The sequence below is a fragment of the Moschus berezovskii genome, chromosome 5, assembly GCF_049115385.1.
Source record: "Moschus berezovskii isolate FMDL1 chromosome 5, NW_MosBer_1.0, whole genome shotgun sequence".
NCBI classification, from domain to species: Eukaryota; Metazoa; Chordata; class Mammalia; order Artiodactyla; family Moschidae; genus Moschus; species Moschus berezovskii.
Genome location: NC_142464.1, coordinates 29422110 through 29444010, shown reverse-complemented (window position 1 = coordinate 29444010; position 21901 = coordinate 29422110). Strand labels below are relative to the sequence as shown.

Here is a 21901-nt window from a genome sequence, read left to right as displayed (position 1 = left end):
ATTGATTCTTTTGAACTGCGGTGCTGGAGAAGACTCTTGAGAGTCCCTTGTACTGCAAGGAGATCCAACCAGTCCATTCTAAAGGAGATCAGTCCTGGGTGTTCATTGGAAGGACTGATGCTAAAGCTGAAACTCCAATACTTTGGCCACCTCAGGCGACAAGCTGACTCACTGGAAAAGACTCTGATGCTGGGAAGGATTGGGGGCAGGAGGAGAAGGGGACGACAGAGAATGAGATGGCTGGATGGCATCACCGACTCTCTGGACATGAGTTTGAGTGAACTCCAAGAGTTGGTGATGGACAGGGAGGCCTGGCATGCTGTGATTCATGGGGTCGCAAAGAGTCGGAGCAACTGAACTGAATGTATTTCAGATTCCTCTAGGTTGCTGTGTACATGGGTAATTTATTCTTTTAAATTATTAGGTAGTATTACATTGTTGCCTTGTGTTGGTGTATCTACCTGTTGAAGAATATTTGGTTTGTTTCTAATTTTTCAGAACAAAGCCACTTTTTTGTGTGAACAGAGGTTGTAATTTTTCTTGTCTTGGGTAAATACTGAAGAATAGAATTGTAGGGACTTGTGCTAAGAGTTCATTTATCTTGATAAGAAACTGCCAAATTGCTTTCCAAAGCTACTGTACCCTTTTGTGTTCTCATATGTTAACATTTATGATCCTCTCAGTTTTTCCTGTTTCATATGCTAATAATAATAATGTCTGCTCTCATTTTTGTTTTGCATTTTATTATATAAATTTCCAACATATGCAAAAATAGAAAGACTAGCATAATGAGCCTTCATTGTACCCATCACTCACCTTCAACAATTATTACATGGCTAGTCTTGATTTAAATACATTCTTACCTAGGTAACTTGGTTATTGATATCTGATTGAGTTCCACTGTGGTAAGGTGGAGAAGGCAATGGCAAGCCACTCCAGTACTCTTGCCTAGAAAATCCCATGGATGGAGGAGCCTGGTAGGCTGCAGTCCGTGGGGTCGCTAAGGGTCGGACATGACTGAGCGACTTCACTTTCACTTTTCACTTTCACACATTGGAGAAGGAAAAGGCAGCCTTCTCCGGTGTTCTTGCCTGGAGAATCCCAGGGACGGGGGAGCCTGGTGGGCTTCCGTCTATGGGGTCACACAGAGTCAGACACGACTGAAGTGACTTAGCAGCAGCAGCAGCAGTGGTAAGGAAGTATTTGGTATGAAGTTGACTCCTTTTAAATGTGTTGAAGCTTGTTTTATGGATGGAATATGGTCTGTCTTGGAATATGTGTTCCTTGTGCACTTAAAACAAAGCTAGTGGAGGTGATGGAATTCCAATTGAGCTATTTCAAGTCCTGAAAGATGATGCTGTGAAAGTGTTGCACTCAATATGCCAGCAAATTTGGAAAACTCAGCAGTGGCCACAGGACTGGAAAAGGTCAGTCTTCATTCCAATCTCAAAGAAAGGCAATGCCAAAGAATGCTCAAACTACCTCACAATTTCACTCATCTCACACGCTAGTAAAGTCATGCTCAAAATTCTCCAAGCCAGGCTTCAGCAATATGTGAACCATGAACTTCCAGATGTTCAAGCAGGTTTTAGAAAAGGCAGAGGAACCAGAGATCAAATTGCCAACATCTGCTGGATCATAGAGAAAGCAAGAGAGTTCCAGAAAAACATCTATGTCTGCTTCATTGACTATTCCAAAGCCTTTGACTATGTGGATCACAATAAACTGTGGAAAATTCTGAAAGAGATGGGAATACTAGACCACCTGACCTGCCTCTTGAGAAACCTGTATGCAGGTCAGGAAGCAACAGTTAGAACTGGACATGGAACAACAGACTGGTTCCAAATAGGAAAAGGAGTACATCAAGGTTGTATATTGTCACCCTGCTTATTTAACTTCTATGCAGAGTACATCATGAGGAACGCTGGGCTGGAAGAAGCACAAGCTGGAATCAAGATTGCCGGGAGAAATATCAATAACCTCAGATATGCAGATGACACCACCCTTATGGCAGAAAGTGAAGAAGAATTCAAAAGCCTCTTGATGAAAGTGAAAGAGGAGAGTGAAAAGGTTGACTTGAAGCTCAACATTCAGAAAACAAAGATCATGGCATATGGTCCCAACACTTCATGGGAAGTAGATGGGGAAACAGTGGAAGCAGTGTCAGACTTTAATTTTTGGGCTTCAAAATCACTGTGGATGCTGGTTGCAGCCATGAAATTAAAAGACGCTTACTCCTTGGAAGGAAAGTTATGACCAACCTAGATAGCATATTAAAAAGCAGAGACATTACTTTGCCAACAAAGGTCCGTCTAGTCAAGGCTAGGGTTTTTCCCATGGTCATGTATGGATGTGAGAGTTGGACTGTGAATAAAGCTGAGCGCCGAAGAATTGATGCTTTTGAACTGTGGTGCTGGAGAAGACTCTTGAGAGTCCCTTGGACTGCAAGGAGATCCAACCAGCCCATTCTAAAGGAGATCAGTCCTGGGTGTTCATTGGAAGGACTGATGCTAAAGCTGAAACTCCAATACTTTGGCCACCTTATGCGACAAGTTGACTCACTGGAAAAGACTCTGATGCTGGGAAAGGTTGGGGGTGGGAGGAGACGGGGACGACAGAGAATGAGATGGCTGGATGGCATCACCGACTTGATGGACATGAGTTTGAGTGAACTCCGGGAGTTGGTGATGGACAGGGAGGCCTGGCGTGCTGGTGTGCTCTTTGCGTGGGGTTGCAAAGAGTCGGACACGACTGAGCGACTGAACTGATCTGAACTGAACTGTGCACTTAAAAAGAGTGTTTAGCATGATCAAATTGAATGCATGTTCTGTAAATATCAATGAGGTTGTTTGTTCAAGGCTTTTGTCTCTTTTCTAATTTTCTCTCTACTGTTCTGTCAATCATTAAGAGTATTGAAATCTCTGACTATATTCATAGGTGCATCTATTTCTCTTTTCAGTTCTATAGGATTGTGCCTCTTATGTCATGAAGCTCTTTTATTTGATGCATTAACGTTTAGGATTCTTATGTCCTCTTTTGAATGGATCCCTTTATCATTATGAAATAACCCTTTTTATTCCTGGTAATATTCTTTGCTCTGAAATCTACCTTGACTGAGACTAATATAGTTACTCAGCTTTCTTTTGAATAATGTTAGCTTGAAACATTTTTCCCATCTGCTTAGTGTTTCTGTGTCTTTATATTAAAAATAAATTTACACTACATATAGTTGGGTCTTTTTATTCAGTGTGACGCTCTCTGTCTTTTAGTGGGTGTTGAGTGATTTTTATTTAATATGATTACTGATATGGCTGTGTTTAAATCTACCATCTTGCTGTTTGTTTTCTGCTTATCACGTCTTTTTTTTGTTCCTCTTTTCCTGCCTCTTAGATTACTTGATTATTTGTTATTTCATTTATCTCCTTTTAGGTTTATACCTCTTTGTATATTTTAGCAATCTTTCTATGTTTATACTATACATCTTTAACTTATCCCAGTCTACCCTCAAATAGCACTATACCTCTTTACTTATAGCATGTTAACAGTATACTTTCATTTTCCTTCTTTTGGCCTTCTTGCTACTATGTCATTTATTTTATATCTGCATATGTTATTAATATAAATACCACCATATGTTGTTTTTTATTTTTGCTTTAAATTATCAATTACCTTTTAAAGAAACTTTTAAATAAGAAAAAAATATTTTATACTTAGCCGTGTATTGACTTTCTTTCAGATTTTTTTTTTAACTACTGGTGTGCTGCTAAATTCTTTCAATTTGTACATCTTAAAGTCTTTATTTTGTCTTTGTTTTTCAAAGATATTTTTGAGGCGTGTAGAATTATAGGGTTTTCTTGCATGTCCGTAAAATACACTGCTCCACTGTCTTCTGGCTTTCCTTGTTTCCAAAAAAAGTCTTCTGTCATTCTTATATCTTTGTTCCTCCATACATAATGTGTCAGGTTTTTTCTCTATCAGCTTTTTACTTTTTCTCTTCATTGGTAGTTTTCAGCACTTTGATTATGTTAAGCTTTAATGTCATATTCTTCATGTTTCTTGTTCTTTGTGATTTATTGAGATTCTTTAAAACCCAGAATCTCTGGGTTTCTATTTTTATTGAATTTTAAAACTTTTCAGCCATTATTTTTAAAATACTTTTTCAATACACTCCTGTTTTTTTTCCTCCTCTTCTAGAACATCGATCTCATGTATTTGGCCATTTAAAATTGTGCCACAGCTCATGAATGATCTGTTCTTTTTCTTCTTCACTTTTTTCTGTTTCATTTCAGATTCAGGTCCACTAAACATTTTGTCTATAGTATCTGATTTGTAATTTCATCTAGTGTATTTTTCTTCCCAAACATTGTAATTTTCATCTCTACAGGCTTTTGGGGGACTCTTGCAAATATTTTTGAGCATTGGGATAAAGTTAAATTTGAGACTAGTTTGGCCCTTTCTAGACTGACTTTTAAGATTTTTTAGGGAGGCCAGAGCAGACTTTAATCTAGGGTTAACTTGAAACCAGTACTGAGGCAATGTCTTTCTAATCCTTCATGTTTCACAAGGTTTCTTGAACTATTCTAGTCCTGTGTGTGCTCCAGGAGCAGTTTCATCTGTGCTTCTGATGGCTCCTTTCCCATTTGGGTCATTTCCTCGCACTCACGCTCTGGGTGTCTCTCTGTGTGGGATTCTTTCCTCACTGGTGTCTGTGCATGAATTCCGCCCTTGTTGGTCTCCTTTGTCTCCTCAACTCAGGGAGATCAGCAGGCTCTGTTTAAGCCGCCCCTCCCTATGCTGCAGCCTGGCAGCTCCCTCCAGATATTAGTGCAGCGTAATTTTAGGCTCACCTTGTCTGTCTTCCTTTCCTCTAGGTTCACTGTCCTAAGCCGTCTATTGTCCAGGGTATGAAAACTGATTTTTGTTGTTTAAAGTGAGAAGCTTAAATGGTCTTTGTTGCTCTGCTCTTACCTAAAGCAGAAGACTGACTTCTGTATTATTTCATTTGTTACCAGAGTAAATTCATTATTCATGTAACAATCCTGGAGAAGGAAATGGCAACCCGCTCCAGTATTCTTGCCTAGAAGATTCCATGGACAGAGGAGCCTGGCTGGCTACAGTCCATGGGGTCGCAAATAGTCGGACATGACTGGGTGACGAACACTTCATGCAGTGGCAATGATGTCTTTTCCACAGGGGTTAAATTAGATAATATACATGAAAAGCCCTTTATGGATGGTGGAGTGTAAAGTGCCGCACCGTGTTTGTCATTGCTGTTACCTTGGCGTTAGCCTTGCTTTGCGGCAGTTATAGATACCCCATGTGGTAGTAGGACTAACAGGCCAGAATATGGAGCTGCTCTTTCTGAAAATCTGACTGCTCCTCCTCGCTTACCGGTTTGTCATAGTACATATTTTTCTGTGCTGGTTTAATCCCTGCATTTACTCATCCAACAGACATTTATTAAACACGCAGTGTCAAACACTGTTCTTGGCACCAGCTGGTGATGGTAGTATGACTGAGGGTCTGTGCGTGTTTTCCCAATCCACTTTGTTAAAGTGAAACAGGACTCTCGTCTCTGTCTGCCTAACTTTTGGTTGTTGTTGCCGTTACTGTTTTTCCTCCAGCTTTGCAAACCTGGGTATACTTCATGTGACAAAGAAAAAAGTATTTGAAACACTGGAAGCACGAATGACAGATGCCTGTATAAGGGGCTATAATCCCGGACTTTTGGTGCATCCTGATCTTGCCTATTTGCAGGCAGAAGGTGGAGGAGACCGGCAGCTCACAGGTGAGTGTCCCTCCCGGCCTTGGTCCTTTGAGAGCTCTGGTTCTCCTTCCCCTGTGTGTAGACCTGGAGCTCATCTGACCCTCAGTCTGCCCCAGGCTGCTCCCACCCTGTCACTGCTCAGAAACTTTGATGGCATCTTGCTACTTCTAGAATAACCTCTGTACTGCCATAGCCGAGCATACAACTTCTGACTCCAGCCTCCTTTCCAGCTTTATCTCAGGTTCCACCTGGTACCCACCTTTTCCCATCGCCCCCTCAAACACTTATGCTCTCCTACCTCTACCTAAAATACCACCCTTCCCTCTTCAACCTGTCAAAAGCAGTTCAGAATTCAAGATTCAAAGAACACCTCCTTTGTTATAACTCCTCCAGCTCACCTTATCATAAGGAATCTTTCTTTCTTTGGGCTCTCAGGCACATTATAAGCTATCCTCTTTATCATAAAAAATGCTGTGATTTTATATTTTCCTGCAGTTACTTGTGTGTTTTCTTTCAACCCCAATCTTTGTCCCACAACACGTGCCATTTTTGATTTACTGTGTTGTCATTTCATCTAGCCATCCTGCCACCAGTGCTCCAAAAGCAGTCATCATTTTCCCATCAACATGTTCTATCGTCTAATATTCATCCTCAAAACCTTCACCTCATCTTTGAGGCCCCCTTCTCACCTCTGCGGCCTCTCCATGCTGTTTGTGACCCAGCTCCTCTGTGCTCTGTGGGGTTCCATTCCTCATGCCAATTTTTTGCTGCTGCCTCTGTCCCTCGCTACTTCTAATCTGGTTTATGTCCTCTGAGCAGACGAATCTTACTACAGCCCGCATGTCACCACTATTCAGGGTCTCCCTGTTGCCTACAACATCCAAATTCCGGACCCTGGCATTGTAGGCATCCTGAGAGCTGGCCCCAGTCTGCATTTCCAGCTGTCTCCCACAACACCCCTCTTGTCAAACTGAACCGCTCCATGCAAGCACCATGATTTCTCTCTTCCTCCCCTTGGCACATTCTTTCTCTTCCTGGAATGTCTTTATTCATTCTCTTCCTGAGTTCAATTTCTACCATCCTTTCAAGATTCAGGGCAATGTCTCTTCTGCTCCAAAGCCTCTGGATTCTCCCATCCTTTGAGATTTTGTATCACTTCAACTGTAGCTCTTTTGTAGTACTCTTCACTTGAATTATCTATCACCTCTTACGACGTTATAAGTTAAGTACAGTCACGTCCATCAACAAGAAAGCTCCATCGGGGGAAAGGAGCCAACTGCAGTTGAGTTATTTGGCTCCTTAACTGCACTTTTTGAGTCCTACTTGCTACTGTCCTGGGCGCTATGGGATGAATACAGCTTTGGGGATATTTAATTTCCTTTTTAAATTTTTTATTTATTTTTTAATTGGTGGTAAATTGCTTTACAGTTTTGTGTTGGTTTCTGCCATACAGTGCAAATCAGTCATCATTATATACGTAATCCCCTCCCTCCTGAGCCTGTCTCCCTTCCCTCCACCCTCACCCCTCTAGATTGTCACAGAGCACCAGACCGGGCTCCCTGTGTTATTTAGCAGCTTCCCACTCTCTGTTTTACACATGATAGTGTATATGTATTTATCGGTGCTGAAATATTTAATTTTCACATTCCTCAACACAACTGAGGCATAGTCAGCTTACTCCTTTCCATTTCCGTCACACCCTTTGTGTCTTGGGAGAGGTCAGGGGATAATAGGAAAGGAATGAGGCCATTGGTCACATACAGGACAGTTTTCACTGTGATCCAGAGACAATGCAGGCCTTCTTCTGGTGCCTTTATGTTTGGATGACATAGATAATTCTTAAAATTTTATTAGCAATATGAAGAATTTCAAAAGAGAAAAATGACTTTTACTTTAAGTTGATGTTCTTAATTGGGGCTTTATAAAAGCACTCAATCTAAAGTGTTCATACTTATGCCTTTCTCTGGACATGAACACCCTGTGTTGTCTGGTCTTAGATCGGGAAAAAGAAATCATCCGCCAGGCAGCACTTCAGCAGACGAAGGAGATGGACCTCAGCGTGGTACGACTCATGTTTACAGCTTTCCTTCCAGACAGCACCGGCAGCTTCACGAGGCGTCTGGAACCCGTGGTGTCAGACGCCATCTATGACAGCAGTGAGTACTCAACTCCTGACCTGAGGCAGCTTGCTGCAAAGTCAGGAGCAGACTTCCGTCCCCACCCTGGCAGTGCTGACTAGTTCTGGTTCCTGGGGCAAGGAACTTAATCCCTTGGAGCCTCACGTTTATCATCTGCAAAATAAGAATACCGAAGTCTAGCTTAAGAAGTTGATGTCGAGATTAAAAGTGAAATATGGTGAGCCGCTCAGTAAATCTCCTTCCTCATGTTTGCTATAGTCTTTTACATGCAATGCCAAATGTCTTGTTATTTATTAATTCTTTACTATGAGGATATATTGCTGGTGCTCTTAGATGGGAAAAATAGTTGGGGCTCTGAAGAGAAGTTAATAAAGGATAACTCTTATACTTACCCATTTTCATTCTTGCTTGTTACAGCTTTATCCATTTAGGAACTTCAGGTTAACTAAATGAGCAGTACAGATATTTTGATGTTTTGTGGCTTCAAAATTCTATTTCAATCTGTAGTTCCTGGAGTTTTTGAAAAGAGTTTTACAGTGGTCTTTGGCATTTACCATGCAGATTTCGTATTTGGTATGCATGGGATTTATTAAACAGATATTTCCAAACTGTCTCTAAGGGCAGTGCTTAGACTCATTAAAAGGTCATAGAGTTTAGTCTAAGTAGAAAACTCCATGCCCCAAGTACAGCAACTAACTGATTTCTCTAATTTAAATAGGTTTAAAGGGAAGTGAAAGCTTTATAAAATGTTGTAGGCTCCTATACCAAAGATCACTTTAAAATGCAGCTGTTAGAGCGAAAAAAAAAAAGGAAGCTTTTATACTATTACCACACAAAACTTTTATGTCTTAACCACACAGAATTCTAATTTAGTTTGGGAAAAGTAAATATAAAATCTTCATTTTTCTTTTCTATAGAATAAAAATTAATGGTTTCAGAATACTGTACTTTTCCTAAATTTCTAGGACTCTTGTAAATGGTGTATCAGTACCATGGATGTAAGTTTGGGGTTAAAGTCTTGACCTAATTGAAATTCCACACATCCTTTAGCTTGGAACTTCCTGAAACATCAGAAAAGTTCTTTCTCTTTCTCTATTAATGTCTCTTACTGTGTTCATGGGAGAAATGAATACTGCTCCTTTCTGTCTCATCTATTTTGGGGATAATGAATGAGCCATGCCCAAGCAGTGCTCTGAGGATTTCAGAAGGCACTTTTTATCCATATTTTTGTTATAGCAATATGAGTGAAAGCATCTACTTGAACTTTTTTTTGGTTAAGGTCCCTCACAGGAGGTTAGCATGTGAAGATGAGGATAAATCATGATGTTTGTTGTTTTTCTCCTGTGAACAGAAGCCCCCAATGCGTCTAACTTGAAAATAGTAAGAATGGACAGGACAGCTGGATGTGTAACTGGAGGGGAAGAGATTTATCTTCTCTGTGACAAGGTTCAGAAAGGTAAATACATGTTCTGATCTCAAGATGTGAAGTGTAATTCTGAGTGTGTTTGTGAGTCACTTTTTGGCAGTGAGCCCAGTAACATCTCTCCTCTGGCGTAGAACTCATTTTAAAAATTTATACATTTCATCTCTTCCAAAATTAAGTTGTCCATGTTATTTTTTAACCCAACTAATTCATTTAAAATTTTCAACAGAAGTGAAGTGAAAGTCAAAGTCGCTTAGTCATATCTGACTCTTTGCAGTCCCATGAACTATACAGTCCATGGAATTCTCTAGGCCAGAATACTGGAGTGGGTAGCCTTTCCCTTCTCTAGGGGATCTTCCCACCCCAGGGATTGAACCCAGGTCTCCCTTATTGTAAAGAGAAGTAAGAAAATAGTGGTCATTGTAATCAGTGATATTTCAGTGCTTTTATGCTTTAAACTTTGCTGTGTGAACTTTAAGTAAATGAGTAGCAGCCCATGCTTCACTTACACACACACGCGTGATGAATGTTTTACATAGTGTGAAATCGTTACATTTTTTCTCTTACAGTGCTTTGTTGCAACACTGAGAGTTTCTCTGGATAGCTCCACATGACACTATGATGTCATTTAAGAAAAAGAAAGAATAAGGGCTATAAGGAAATTCTCAGAGCATATTCCTCTCATAATTTTCGCTTTCAGTAAAGGTCTTGACATTTATCTCTCACTAGATATAGCACAAGATTGATAAGTTAGGAAAAGCAGAAGGAGATTGTTATTTTCTCAAGCTTTACTCATTTTTAAAATAAAACCATAAAAGGTATACCATAATAAAGATACACTCACTACAAGCAGTTACCCAGCTGCTTACTCTGATGAGCATTTTCAGAGTAAGCAGCTGTATAACTGGAAATGTAGCCCCTATTTAAAGAACTATGACTTTAAAAAAAGAAAATTGTCCTTTGAGGCTAAATGCTCTGAGGTAAAAAGTCAGAAAAAATGAGATCAGATTTTAAGATAAAGGTGTATATCTTTGTCCCCAAAATGTTTACACTTTCTCTGCAGATTCTGGTATCAGCTTTCTTTTAACCAATTCTATCCAAGTAATGTGCATTTCCAGATTCCTGGGTGTGCATACTATGAGTAAAGACAATCTAAGTACCTTTATTTGTAAACGTGATTCTTAGTCATCATCATTACATTGAAATGGCTAATTAAGAGAAGTTTTATACCCAGCTTAAAGAATCTGAATAACTAGGTCCAGGGTAGTCCTATGAATGTCTTACCCAATGCTAATATTTCTAAAATTCGATTTAAATCGAAATATACATTTAGTTTTTGCAAGTCAATAGTGTACTCCTCCCTGTGAATTAGGAAGTGAAGCCAGGGAGATGCCAACCTGAGTTATATTGTCATATTTCTGCAGGAGTAGAATCCGTAACTGAAGTGTGAAATTAAGACATTCTAATTTAACCCGAAGGGACTAGACCAACACATAATTTTAGCAGTTTCTCAATAGGGACTACTAGAATATTGTAGAGAGGTAGCATAGCAGGATGTTTTAAGAGCCTGGAGTATGAACATTCAGTGTCCATGTTCAAATCCTGGTCTCTCCCCTTACTAACTGTTCAACCTTAGATAAGTTACTTAACCTCTTTGAAGTCCAATTTCTCTTCTGCAGAATGAGGATATTAATAGTACACTTACATCACAGAGTTGAAGATGAAGTCAGTTAATATAAGCATATAAAACCATTTAGAACAGCATATGCCAAATAGTAAACTTTATATGTTAAGTGTTATTACGTATGCAGATGCTGATTGCAGCCATGAAATTAAAAGACGCTTACTCCTTGGAAGGAAAGTTATGACCAACCTTGGTAGTATATTAAAAAGCAGAGACATTACTTTGCCAACAGAGGTCCGTCTAGTCAAGGCTATGGTTTTTCCCGTGGTCATGTATGGATGTGAGAGATGGACTGTGGAGAAAGCTGATCACCGAAGAATTGATGCTTTTGAACTGTGGTGTTGGAGAAGACTCTTGAGTCCCTTGGACCACAAGGAGATCCAACCAGTCCATTCTAAGGGAGACCAATCCTGGGTGTTCATTGGAAGGACTGATGCTAAAGCTGAAACTCCAATACTTTGGCCACCTCATGCAACAAGTTGACTCACTGGAAAAGACGCTGATGCTGGGAAAGGTTGGGGGCGGGAGGAGAAGGGGACGACAGAGAATGAGATGGCTGGATGGCATCACTGACTCTGTGGACATGAGTTTGAGTGAACTCCGGGAGTTGGTGATGGACAGGGAGGCCTGGCGTGCTGTGATTCATGGGAGAGTCAGACACGACTGAGCGACTGAACTGAACTGATTATTACGTAAATCTGTATCAAGGTGAACCACCTTTTGGGATTCTGATATTCTTCACTATCTTTCATGTTCTTGGGGAGTGAATTGGTTTAGGGTTGGAGAAGTGGGAAAGTCAAAGATTGATTAAGAGAAAACTCAGATTGAATAGGTAAATCTAGAATTCTGTCCTTGTAAATGAAACTTGGGGCCCATCACTATGGTAACACAAATTTTTTACTAAAAATTTTAAATAATTCAGAAGTCTATTTTATATGAATTACTTTCAAAAAAGGTTAAGTACATAGTAGGTAGACTTTTGAACCAGCTTTATTTTTCATCACATTTATGAATGTTATTGTATTGTGTGAAATTATACACCTGAATGTGACTGTTTACAGATGACATCCAGATTCGATTTTATGAAGAGGAGGAAAATGGTGGAATTTGGGAAGGATTTGGAGATTTTTCCCCCACAGATGTTCACAGACAAGTAAGTGGATGATGATGGTAAGGAAGATGATACTATGTTTTCTGCCTTGTTGAAATTCAGTACTTAGATTCCAGGTATAAAAAGGGAAAAATAATAAATATTTATTTAACTTTCATCAAAGAGCACTATGTCTTGGAGGTGTTCCAAAAAAGTTACCTACTATAGAATTATGGGTAAAGCTCTGTCAGGTATCTGATCACCTAGATACAAGGCAGTGACCCTCAAATCCTTAAGTAGAAATGTGTTACATATTTCACCAGTCTATTCAGACTAATAAAAAATATCATAGACTGAGTGAATAAAACAAAAGCAGTTTTTTGCTTATGCTTCTGGAGCCTGTAAGTCCCAGATCAAGGTCTGACAGGGTTGGTTCCTGATGAGGGCTCTCTCCCTAGTTGGCAGACAGCCACCTTCTTGTTATGTCCTAACATGGCAGAGAGAGAAGCAACTCTCTGGTGTCTCCTCTTTTTATTTTTCTCTTTTTTGGTGCCTCTTCTTTTAAGACCACTAATCCTATCCAATCCGGGCCTTACTCTTATGACATCATTTAACCTTATTTCCATAAAGGCCCTATCTCCAAATACAGCCACATTATTGGGGCTTCACCGTACGACTTTGGGGGAAACACAATTAGTCTGTAACTGTATTCTCCCAGAGTAACATGAGAAGACCTGTTCAAAGGGTATTCTAATGAAAAGTGTTGACAGGAGGAGTCTTCTTGTTGAGGCTGATATCATCATGATGAATCAAGATCTCCCAGCAACAACTGAGTTTATGACAAAGAGATGAAAATGCTGAATCCTCATCTTAACAGTTACTCTGAGTGATTGAGGAATACAGTTTTCATACACACACAAAATAGAAGCAATCCAAATGTCCATCAGTTAGTGGCCAGTTAAGTAAATGTGAGGGGATATTGTACAGTTATTAAAAAAGAATGAACACAGACTAACATGGAAAGGTCTTAAAGATACAACACTGAAATTTTTTAAAAGATAGGTATGAAACAAAGTGTATATAAAAAAGATTCCATGTTCATGTTTACATAGCATAAAGAAACTCTGGAAAGTTCTGTGCATAACTGTTAGATTAAACATTAATTTTCTGGATGAAATTATAAAAACTAAATCTGACTATTCTTATACTAGCAGATATCAAGGAGGCTGTCTTAGAGGTGGTACAGATGCTCTGTGTGTGTCTAGAGCCTTGGCCATCCTCATAGGGCATCTGGCCCTGTCACAGTGTCTCCCTTAAGGGTTTAGTTTTTTGCTGTGGTTGTTGGCTGGCCAGGAGGCCAGTAGTGGTACCAACCATCCTCTTCTCTTTCCATTATGTCTTTATGATATTGCTGTAAATAATCTTGGAGGCTTTTAAGGCTAATTTGGAAAAGAGGATATATGCAATGTATTTTATTCACATGGTTATTTACACTGAAAGACATTGAAACTTTAGACAAGTGAACTAATGAGGATTTTCAGTACATTGGCATAATCTTATATTTCAATTTCACATTGGCAATATAATAAAAATATATGGGTATAGAATGCCAAGGTTGTAACTTTCTCTAGGGTGTTGTGTTTCTTTTTAATACACTGTATCTAAGCATTGGGCATAAAGAATGTGTTTAATGAGTACCACTGCTGTAAAAGAAACGTAGTCCTACTCCAACATTTGGATCTTTGTATCCTGCAGTTTGCCATTGTCTTCAAAACCCCAAAGTATAAAGATGTCAACATTACAAAACCAGCCTCCGTGTTCGTCCAGCTTCGGAGGAAATCTGATTTGGAAACTAGCGAACCAAAACCTTTCCTCTACTATCCTGAAATCAAAGGTAACTCGGTTATTTAAACACTTGCACTTGTTCCAGCAAGAGGACAGGCTGTTGAGAAAAGGCCAGCAGTCACCTGCTTTGACCAGCCTCCTAGTGACTGGTCCGTGGGTCCATGGTACTTCTTTTTAGAGAAGAAAGAAGTAATATATGATTTTAGAGTCATAGACTTAAGTCTAGCCTTTAAAGTAATGTTATTTCCACTGTTTTATATGAGGTTGAACATTTAAAATTCTCTTTGAGAATCTATCGTTTATTGAATAGCTCAGGGGTCAGGCAGTTGAGATGAAAGCATAAAGCTTGCTGTATAGGAGAATCAGCCTCTGGCCTCACTGAGTCACAGAAGACTCAGCCACCATGCCGTGCAGAGCTGTAAAAATGGTGATGTAGCACTCTGTTCCTCAGGAACGATGCCTCAAGAAGGAGAGAAAATAGTCTTCTTAAGTTGTTGTAATGCAAATTATTATTTTGGCAATTCCGAAAGTAAAACAGCCATGAAACACAGGATAATGCCAAGGAGAGAGAACCCTAGATTCTGAAGAAGCCACAAGAAGAAAGCTGCTTCAAGGTCATGAAAGTTGGGCATGTCTTTCAGTAGTTGAGTGTGCCACAGAGAAGGAAAGGGTTTCCCCTGGCTTAGGAATAGTTAGTGTATGTTCAGAGAAAAGTGAGCCTAAGGCTCACCCAGATGGACTCCTGAAGGAAGGCAGGGCCAGGCTCTGGGGAGCTGTGATTGGAGCCTTTAGAATTTGTGCTTTGAAATTGGAAAGGGGAAGGACTAGGCCAGTTTAGATTTAGAATGATGCCTCTGCCTTCTCTACATAGACCCCGAAGACACTGTGTGGGCAGCAGTGAGTCAGAAGAAAAACGCAAGAATCCAAGTAAGAAAGGGTGAGGTTAGTGAAGGTCTTAGTGCAGTGGTGTGAAAGGAGAAGGTAGATCCATGAGGCAGTGCAGTGATGATGTCAGAGGACCCAGCTATTGGTTGGGGTAAGAAGTGAAGGAGAAAATCAGGAGTCATAGATGATCCTAGGAATCCTCGCCTGGGAAGATTGTGATGTGGATGAACTGATGAAGGATCAGTGGAGCAGAAGTAGATTTGGGTGGGCAAAGGCAGAGGTCAGTTTAAATCATGTTGCATTTTAGGTTCGTGTGGCAGATTCCTAATAGGCCATTCAAAAGACAGGACTGGAATCCAAGCGGGCAGACTGGAAAATTCAGCCATGAGAATCCTCTCAAAATGAGTATTTGTTAACCTGGAGTCCATTGACTCCTCTGCAGGTCCATGGCTAGAAATGTACTTGAAAACAACTGGGTTTCTTTGTAATCCTATTTTGTATTTTACGTACTGAAAACTATGATCCTAAGAAGAGATCCAGGCTGCAAAAGAAGCTGTGGCACACACAAAATTAGAAGGCCCTAGACTAGGGGGAAGTGAGAGTGGGGACAGACGAGGCGCCCAGGTCCTGGCTGAGGTTGGAACCCGCAAAGGTGCCGCAGCAGCAGTACACACGCTTGCTGATCCTGTGATAGCAGCATGTGATGGCTGATCTTCTAAGAGGGCTTGCTTTTCCTAGAATTCATGTTGTGGCGGGAGCATTTAGAAAATGGTTCCGTGCATTCTTGTTTCTTTTCTGAGCTTGTGACGTCACCACGGATGGGTCAGGTTCATAGTGCATTTTGTTGATGGTTTGAAAACACTGTCAGCAGAGAAGACTTCTTTATCTCCACATAAAATTTCCCATTGTATGAAGCTGAGCAGCTCTGTGTAAAATGAGGTGGCAAGCCCTGCCCACTTGGCTTCCCCAGGAGTGGTCACCTCTCCTCACTTCCCCGCTTTGGATTAACATCCCTCTATAAAAGTAGATACAAAACAGAAACAGGGCAAATTTTTTGGACTTTCTGAGGGAAGAAAAAAAAGATTTCTTCTCTTACAACATGCTCAAATTAGTGTCAATTTTTCCAGTAGAGAGAACTGGTTAAATAAAGGCAACTCAGATTACCTACCCATGTATGAGCCTAGAAATAGTCAAAGCTGAACTCGGGTTCCAGGCTGCCTGAGTCTCTTTCCCGGTGGCTTCTGTGCGTGGACACAGCAGGGGCGCATCAGACCATTATTAGCATTGCTACTCTGTTGTAGCAGGAGCTGTCTTGGGTTGGGGTCTCCTGAAAGTTCAAAACCACCTCTATGCGAGAAGCACTTGCCTCCCAGTCTGTCACTGACGAAAAACCCTATCTATACAGATAGTATAAGAAGAACCACCTGGAAAGATGAGAATTAATAGTGGAGCTCCACAGAAAGAATGGCTAGCACATACCGGGACTGAGTTGTTGTGAAACTGTGTGCGTGGTGTAAGTCACTTCAGTCGTTTTCGACTCTTTAAGACCCCAGGGACTGCAGCCCTCCAGGCTGCTCTGTCCATGGGATTCTGCAGGCAAGAATACTGGAGTGGGTGGCCGTGCCCTCCTCCAGGGGATCTTCCCAACCCAGGGACTGAACCTTACATCTCTTGTGTCTCCTGAATTGGAAGGTGGGTTCTTTATCACTACCACCACCTGGGAAGCCCTGTTGTGAGATTAGAACTGTTTTATTGAAGATCACAAATTACCTTAGTCAAAGAAAACCTTCTGGATTATAAAATCCCAGGTTGAAATAATCACAAGGAAATAATCACACCAGACCTGTGGCTGGCCAGAAAAGTAGCAGGCCATTTAGCATCAGAGTAACTGTATGGAAATGAATCCAGGCTATACAACCCAAAGAATCACCGTATTCATTTCTCAGAAGTCATTGAACATTCCTTCCATTGCCCCCAGCTCCTGGGGTCACTCCCTGTCTCATTGCCTCGTTTTATATTCTTCACTTATTTTTATCAGTATGTACAATTATCTTACCTATTAATTTATGTGTCTGTTGTCTTATTTGTTCTTCTAGTAGGAAGAATGTTCTTGAGATCACAGATTTGGTCTTTCATGTTTATTGCTACATCTCAAACAATATATGTCACACAGAAGATGTTTATTAAATATCTGAGACCTAAGTTACTGATTGACCCACTAGTTTGCTATCCTTATCCAAGACACTAGTAACTTGTTGGGGGCCACCAAGTGGGACAATAGACAAAGCAGTATGTAATACTTCTCCTGTTGAAGAGAGTCATCCAGCCCTGAACTTTGCATCCTTTATGGCCACTGACATTGTGTCTCATTAAAGTGTCATGGAGATGGTTGGGTCCAAGGAAACAATCAAAATAATCAAGAGAGGGATGGTTGGCAAGGGAAGAAGATAGTTGAGGAGCCATTGTACAAAAGCAAAGAAAGACCATAATGACTTCTCAATCTGAAAAGATGGGGATTAGGAAGAAATAGAATTGTAATCTTTCAATTACGAAAGGTATGGTCAGGATAAATGCAGATATCTTTCTTTACTAGCAAACTAGAACCTGGAAAGCAAGAATGAGGTACTTTTAAGGCACATGCACAGCAAAAGGTGGTAGAGGCAAAAAGTTTTACCAACATTTTTTGAACTAAGCTGTTATCTTAAATCATCCTTTATTAAAGGAAGTGAAGATGTGTTAGAGTGTTTCCCAAAAAGTGATGACATAAAGGACTGCTCAGTAGACCTTGTATCTGATCTTCACTCTGCCCTGACCTCCTAGCTTAACATCCTAGCTTCGGTTTCCTCTTCTGTAAAGAAGAGCTTGTATTGAGCCCTTTTAGAATAGGTTGATGTTTCTTAGTACATCCCATGGTCCACCGTCAAAAACAGACCACAAGGATGAGTGAACCCAGTGTGAAAGTCCCCATGTTCAAGTCCATGGAAATTCAGACTGCAGGTTCTTTTAAAAAAGCTTGTTGTGGAGTTTACTGTATCTATTTCTTGTCATTGACATCTTAATGACTGTAGGATAGTTAATATTTTTTAAATTGACTCTTAAAAATTCCCATTTTACAATGAATGTAACCAGTGAATGTCCCTGTTTTATAAGTCAAAAGGAATACATAGCAAATACCAAATGATCTCTTTGCTAGAAAGCATGTCAGTGGATAATATTTTTTCTGAAGATCAATGTGTTGTCTGGTTTCCTCTTGTATTTCATATTACTGATGAACAAATATCTCATGTAAGATCAACAGTTTATAGGATGAGTAATAATTCTCTTAGTCATGATACAAATTTCTCTATGGAGAAATTTTGTAAATCTGTCCAAAACCTTTTGATAAGGAAATTGTTCAAGTTTCTCCACTTTGAAGTCACCCTTTTCTAGTGGGAGTATGTTTGTCACAGTTGACCCATGCTGGCTTTTGTTTTCCTGAGTCTGGACAGGATTTGTTTTTAAAAGATGATTTTTAAAGTATACTTTGCTACCCTACTTTCCCCTGCTTCATCTTTCAACTGCCCTTAGATGTTCACGAGATAATCGGTAAACAACAGCATTCTTCCTAGCCCTGAGACGGCTGAAACAACCACAGAATTAGAAATTTTGAAGATCTTTCTGAACATAAACAATGAGCAGAACTGACCTGAAGAACCAGAAATAGGACAATTGTTAAGTATTGAGCTGCTGATTGAAAAAAAAAGAATACCCTATTAAACAAAACCCGAAAAGCTTCTTTCACTCCTTTGTTTCAAAAGAGAGAAGGGAGAAAAAAAAATATGGTGGGAAAATCAGAGAAGGTAAAGAAAGGGAAACAGAAAGAAGAAACAGGAATACAACGACAGACCACAAAGGCACTGGCAGAACTTAGAGGGGCCATGGGGCTGGTGAGAAGCGAAAGAAAAATAGAGCACGCACATAAGGAATGAGGGGGAAAGGTCCAAATAGTATCTAGACCTGGACAGTAAAAAGTCTCAGCGGGCATCCCTGTATTTTAGTCAAGTAGTGGTCTTAAACTTTTTAGCCTCACATATTTTTTCATTAGTCACCCAACGGCTACAGATCCCTCTCTTGTTGTCTTTCTGGGGTCCACCCATTTTTATTCTCATGGTGACCACCAAGGAGCAGCTTCTGTCACTTTCTGTGCTGTCTCTGCTTCTCACCTATGCACCGGTGACAGACTGATCTTCCTAAAACACCACCCTGTACACAGCGTCCCAGTTCAGAAACAGTGCATGGCTCTCCTGCCTGTAAATTAAATCCCTTAGGTTCACAGTCCAGGTGCTTGACAGTGTGGTCCCATTCAGCCCCGATTCTCACCAATTCCTTACAGAAAACTTCCACTTCAGCTAAACCGATGTGCTGCTGTTCTCATAGGTGTGCAGTGTACAGTGGTTCATTTCTTTCCCTCTGCATCCCCTTCCCAGAGTATCTTCCCTTTGCCCCCTCCTAATGGAAGGTTGATTCTGGAAGCCTTTCCTGAATTTCCAGCTCATGGGTACTCCCTCGAAGTCTTCCCATAAACTTCTGGAACCCTAGTTTGCACCATGAATTTAACAGACATAGTATTATCGTGTCCTCTCTGTCTTTCCCCTAAACCTTAAAATTATATTGGAGGGCTTTTGGCAGTAAGGACATGATGTCATACTTCTCTTTATCCACAGCACTTAGCTCACTGTAGATGCATAATAAATGTTAGCTGATGAGTAACAGTTGTTTTGTATGACCATGTGAAAATGCTCAGTAATGTTTTTCTCAGTTTTTTCAGCATCTTCATCTTTGATGGACAGTCTAGTGTCTCACTAACTTGAATGACATGGGGGACTTTATTCCAGAGAGAATAAACAGAATTGGGTGTGTACTGTTCTGTGGTCTCTCTGAGGCTAGTTCTTGGTCTTCGTATTCATTGGAATAAATATAATGCTTCTTGAAATTTGGCATCTCTTCCTCCTTGGGTGTTTTCTGTTTCCCTATAAGATGTCTAAAAATACCATCAGAATCAATATTCTTTCTGTGGCTAGTAGTGGAACTGAATCAATCTCTTCTCCTTTGGTTTCTCTTCCTTTAAATACAGATAAAGAGGAAGTGCAAAGGAAACGACAGAAGCTCATGCCCAATTTCTCAGACAGTTTTGGCGGTGGTAGCGGTGCTGGAGCCGGAGGCGGGGGCATGTTTGGCAGTGGTGGTGGAGGTGGGGGTGCTGGAAGTACCGGCCCAGGTATGAACCAAGGCTGTTCTTTCACATCAGAGAGGGTGGATTTCCTTCTCTATGCATTGAGTAGTTGTGACATTATTGAACATGATTGTTATTGTTTAGGGTCTAAGTCATGTCCGACTCTTTCATGATCCTATGAACTGTAGCCCACAAGGCTCCTCCGTCCATGGGATTCTCCAGGCAAGTATACTGGAGTGGGTTGCCATTTCCTTCTCCAGGGGATCTTCCCGACCCAGGGATTGAACCCATGTCTCCTGCATTGGCAGGCAGATTTCTTTACTGCTGAACCACCAGGGAAATCCATTGAACATGATGTATTAACACTCATTAAAATTTCCCAGGACTTCCCTGGCAGTTGAGTGGTTGAGACCATGCTACCCCTGCAGGAGGCATGGGTTTGACCCCTGTTCAGAGTAAAACCCTGCATACAGTGCAGCATGGCCAAAAAAGAAAAATTTCCCAATAAACTTCTTTCAAAGAGACACATGTTCAATTTATAATACGTAGATTGGTTCAGTTCAGTTCAGTCGCTGAGTCGTGTCCGACTCTTTGCGAACATGTAGATAGATAATACCAAAAACTGTAAGAAGCAAATAAAGTCACGAAGTCAGTTATCCAAAGAATACCTTTTAACATTTTGGTATATTACCACCTCATGTTTTTTTGGGGGGCAGAGGAGGTGGATATAGTTGTCTTGGTATTCTTGGAAACGTTGAAAAGGTTTCATTTTATATTTATGCTATACTATAGAAAAGTTGAAAATATATAAAATCCTGCCATCATAGATTAGCTATTTAATTTTCCGTGTATATATATTTCTACATTTCTCCAAGCACCGCTGTGTTCCTCACTGTATACACTATTTTAATCCATTTAGTCATATGACCTATTCATTATTCTCACATGATTATGTATGGAGTTATGTATGCTGTTTTTTCCTAACAGTTTAACATAAGCATTCTCCATGGTTGTATAAATTTTACATAAGCATAATTTTTAAGCATCATTTTAATGATTCATAATATTTCATCAAGTGAGCAAACCATAGTATAACTTACTTGAACATTGTTTCCTAATTTTTTTTATATAAAATGCACTGAACTCCTCTATCCACATTGCTTCTCTTTTATTCTAGTTTATTTCTGTAAATTAAATTATTTGAAGTAAAATTACTATGTCACAGAGTATGACTGATACCCACTGCTATCCCAAAGAGTTTTACCAGCTTATGCCTCCACCAAAAAATGCATGAGAGTAACCAGTGGGGCGTGTTTCTGTTGAGGAGTCAGTATATGTATTTGGTTTGGTTCAGTTTTTACTCTCCAGAGGTTCGTTCACTGTCTTCTGTGTCAGCCAGCCTGCGTCTGGGTGGCAGCCCCTTGCCGTTAGGCTCTCCCCACCATGCGGGAGTGGGAGACCTCAGATATGAACTCCTGCACACTGCCCAGAGCCTGGCTTCTGCCCAAGTGCCCAAACGGTCAGCCTGGCCAGAATGGAATGTTCATGATCCCACGACCCCCCGTGATGCACCTTACTAATTCACAACAGAAGCAACCTGTCAGGCACACCGAAGCCTGTGCTCACCTGGTGGAGGGACACTAAGGTTTACTGAGGCTTTTTTTTTTTAATCGTCACGAGGTTTCATTTGTTGCATCTGCCGTTTCAGGGTATGGCTTCCCCCACTATGGATTCCCCACATATGGTGGAATTACCTTCCATCCTGGAACCACTAAATCTAACGCTGGGATGAAGCACGGTGAGTAGCACTCTTTTTTTTTCTAGTCATTACTTACACAACATTATCTTGAAAAAAAC

At 40.5% G+C, this 21901-nt stretch overlaps 1 protein-coding gene across 2 annotated transcripts in view; it reads left to right on the top strand.

Moving 5' to 3' along the window:
• Window positions 1-21901, top strand: part of NFKB1 (nuclear factor kappa B subunit 1) — a 126140-nt gene that overhangs the window by 79437 nt on the left and 24802 nt on the right. For both annotated transcript variants that reach the window (XM_055435091.2, XM_055435092.2), the window contains exons 7-13: window positions 5625-5788; window positions 7765-7923; window positions 9257-9361; window positions 12074-12165; window positions 13858-13996; window positions 19946-20089; window positions 21753-21842. In XM_055435091.2, the coding sequence (XP_055291066.2) occupies window positions 5625-5788; window positions 7765-7923; window positions 9257-9361; window positions 12074-12165; window positions 13858-13996; window positions 19946-20089; window positions 21753-21842 (893 nt within the window). The remainder of the gene's footprint in view (window positions 1-5624; window positions 5789-7764; window positions 7924-9256; window positions 9362-12073; window positions 12166-13857; window positions 13997-19945; window positions 20090-21752; window positions 21843-21901) is intronic.